Consider the following 3,298-nt stretch of genomic DNA (forward strand, 5'->3'; position numbering starts at 1 on the left):
CAACACTAGGCCTCCTAGGGCTTAATGTTTAGCTAACCTGTGACCAGACCTGGTAACCCATCACAACACTGAACACTCCCCAGGTTTCTTAGATAAGTGCTGTCATAAAATGGTTTACGAGCTTAAACAACTTTAAGCTGATACCAACAATTTGACAATATTGACTACACTGTTAAGGCCACTGGGGGTCATGGGTGCTACACTGCAGGTGAAAGAATGGTTCAAAACGTTGGTGGTTGATTAGTGGCACAATGAGACGAAAACAGCAATGAGCCTATCTGGAAATTCTATGAGGATCTAGGTTAGCCCTCTGGTTTCAATGTGTTGGTGCGGGTACCTTGAGTAGATCATTGTCCATTCTAAACCTGATGTAATTCATTTCAAAATAGACATACTGTAATGACATTGATTTGGACTTTGAAGTTCATGGGTGATCTTCAATTCATTGAATCAAAGTGCACATTACTTCTCTATATTGTGGCAAGAGCAAAAAAGTAATCCTATTGGTCAATAAACTATGATTATTTTTGTTTTGTAAGCAAAGGAGGTTTGATGATGCAGCACAGCACAGCCTGCACTGAATACATTACATGCAACACTTAATGTATTTTCAAGTATCAATCCATGTTGCTCCATTTTATCAAGTGATTGTTCCTAATTAAAACAGCGAAACGCTCATTAATGAGCACAAACACAACACATTTCAACACGTTGTAACCTACTTGAATATCTCTTAAACACCAACAGACATACTCAAGCAAAAAAACAGGGAGAAAATACAAAATACTACAAATTTGGAACACAGAGTACACAAGGAGGCCCAAAACAAATATATCTACTTGCATAATAGGGTATGCGACACCTTCCTACGTAGGCTTGAAAAGGACTCTTTCAGTTTCACACCATTATATGTTATTCAATCAATTTTGCATAGATTTGGCTGTCCCACTTCTCACATGCTAAAATTCTTCAAGGCTATGGATACGTGGGTTTATGCTATGGTTGAAAGTGGAAGACTTTGTACATACTGAATACCGCACATTGAACATAACGGCCTCTTCTATGTCGGGTCACCTGCACCACCACATCAGTCAGTCTTCAGGACACCATCACCACCACCATCACCAGGCTTACGGAGGCACCGGCCTGGCCTTCAATGGCTCAGACTGCTTGGATTATAAAGAGCAGACACTCGTGGAAACTCAACTTTAATGCCTGTGACTGCTTGGACTACAAAGACCAGGCCTCCTGGAGGTTCCAAGTCTTGTGAGGAGTACAAAGACCAGGGGACTCATGTCTTGTGATTGGTTTACTTTTTTTTCTCCCTTCTGTATTTTCCCTCCTTCCCTATTTGGTTTCCTCACTCATATTTTTTTTATTTTTAAAGAGAAAAAAGTATATGAACTTTAAAAAGTAACAGCAATTATAGTTTGGATGGACAGAAGCTCATTGATTTGACTCGTTTTTATTATTTTCAAAATGAAATGCAGCCATCATGGTAAATCAACACAACCCACAAATATCCCAAAACAACTTAAATCCCAAAATACTTATATCACCACTATATTTTTGCAAGTTGTAGGCAGGCGTATGCAACATGCATACAAAATAGTTCACACACACACAACGTTCTCAAAGGTACTCAGAATTGTAATCAACAGATACAGTCAAACAAAATGAAGGATCATGGCTCATGTTAAAATCCCCAAACATGGCTTTTCCATTATTTGGCACTCTCGTCAGTCCTTGTCGGGATCTTCTTCAGTAGTAATCGCAGGGTCTGCCTGACGCCGTTCTCCACCCTGCGGAAGTGCATCGTTTCCCAGAAGCTTGGCGCCTGCTGCCTGCCCCCACTCCAGGTCTCGGTGGAAGATCTGCAGCTGTTCCCAGACGAGTTCCCGCTCCCAGGACGAGGCGTTCTTACTGATGATGCTCAGGATGGGGTGCCAGTCCTCCGAGATGTCTGAGCATTCGGTGACCGAGGCCAGCACCTTCACGTGCCGCCTCGTGCCTCCCTGCTCCAGGGAGACTTCTCGCACGTACAGGGACTGCTTCCCCAAGTTGCTGAGAGGATTCAGGTACAAGCTGTGGAACACAATGGAATGAATGTATACACATAACCTAGATATAGACACATTCATGTGGTTATTGTTATTCTTAGTGTTACTTTGGATTATTACTTTTTATTTTAGCCTACTTGGTAAATATTTTCTTCTTGAACTGCACGGTTGGTTAAGGTCTTGTAAGTAAGCATTTCACGTTAAAGTCTACACTTGTTGTATTCAGCGCATGTGGCAAATAAAGTTTGATTTTATTCAAACGCCACTTCATACAGAGACGATACATAAGTGCATGATGAAAAGAAAATAGCTCAAATAAAATACTAAAGAAACCATAGTGGTCGAGTCACGTAAGTTATTTTTTTTAAATAGGGGTCTGCAGCTGTTGGCCCACGAGCAAAATCTGGCCCCCACAGAATCATTTTATGCCCCACCTAATCCCATTTACTGTAATTCCAGGACATGTTGATACGGTGATGATTAGCTTACTGCACAGTGTGGATGCTCAGGTGCTCACTGCAGGCGTACACCAGGGTCAGAGCAGCGTTGTCCCCGATGTTGTTGTAGGCCACGTTGAGCTCCTGCAGGCCAGTGTGCTTGTTGAGCCTCTCGGCAAGCTCGCGGGCCCCTGTATCGCCCATGCCCATGTGCATCAGGGACAGCTGTCTGAGAGACTGGTTCCCTGGCAGGGTGTCCAGCAGACAGCGAGCCCTGGACTTCAACAGGGGGTTATAACACAGGCTACAGAGGGACAGTCACAGGGCACTGTATCAGCATTCAGACTGGACAAGTGAAGACTGGTTGAAACAGCATATCTGTTAGTTAGACATTAGACCAACACTCATTTGGACAAGTTGTCTATCTTCATACATTAAACCTTATTTGAAGTGTAATGTGTGCAAGTTCTTACATTAGAGAAATTGCCCCTTTCTGACCAAAGCAAATGAATAAATAAGGCAATATTTATTTAAAGCTTTAATTATACTGAAGTTGTAAATTCCAATGATGAGTCAATATTATTATTACCATTGTCTACCTTTTGAGCCATAGAAAAGGCAATAAGGCCATAAACCTGGTAAAGAGTCAGCGTCTTACTGTAGAGAACTAATAGTACTGCTGGGGTTAAGTAGTATATCTTTCAGGAGAATGCAGGACTCAGGACCCAGGCTATTAAACTGGAGACAACAGAGAGAAAAAAAGCATACACAGCTATCACAAACACATGCCCACACCTGCAA

The 3,298-nt window shown here is 42.2% G+C and overlaps 1 protein-coding gene across 1 annotated transcript; it reads right to left on the minus strand.

Moving 5' to 3' along the window:
- Positions 1-1,464: 1,464 nt before the first annotated feature.
- LOC110507260 (NLR family member X1-like) lies at positions 1,465-2,883 on the minus strand. The gene is made up of 2 exons (XM_021587148.2): positions 2,550-2,883; positions 1,465-2,085 (listed from the first exon to the last, which is right to left on the minus strand). Exons 1-2 carry the CDS (start codon positions 2,711-2,713, stop codon positions 1,740-1,742), a joined length of 510 nt encoding a protein of 169 aa, XP_021442823.1. The 5' UTR covers positions 2,714-2,883; the 3' UTR covers positions 1,465-1,739.
- Between the last annotated feature and the right edge of the window lie 415 nt (positions 2,884-3,298).

Source organism: Oncorhynchus mykiss, chromosome 27 (assembly GCF_013265735.2).
Source record: "Oncorhynchus mykiss isolate Arlee chromosome 27, USDA_OmykA_1.1, whole genome shotgun sequence".
NCBI classification, from domain to species: domain Eukaryota; kingdom Metazoa; phylum Chordata; class Actinopteri; order Salmoniformes; family Salmonidae; genus Oncorhynchus; species Oncorhynchus mykiss.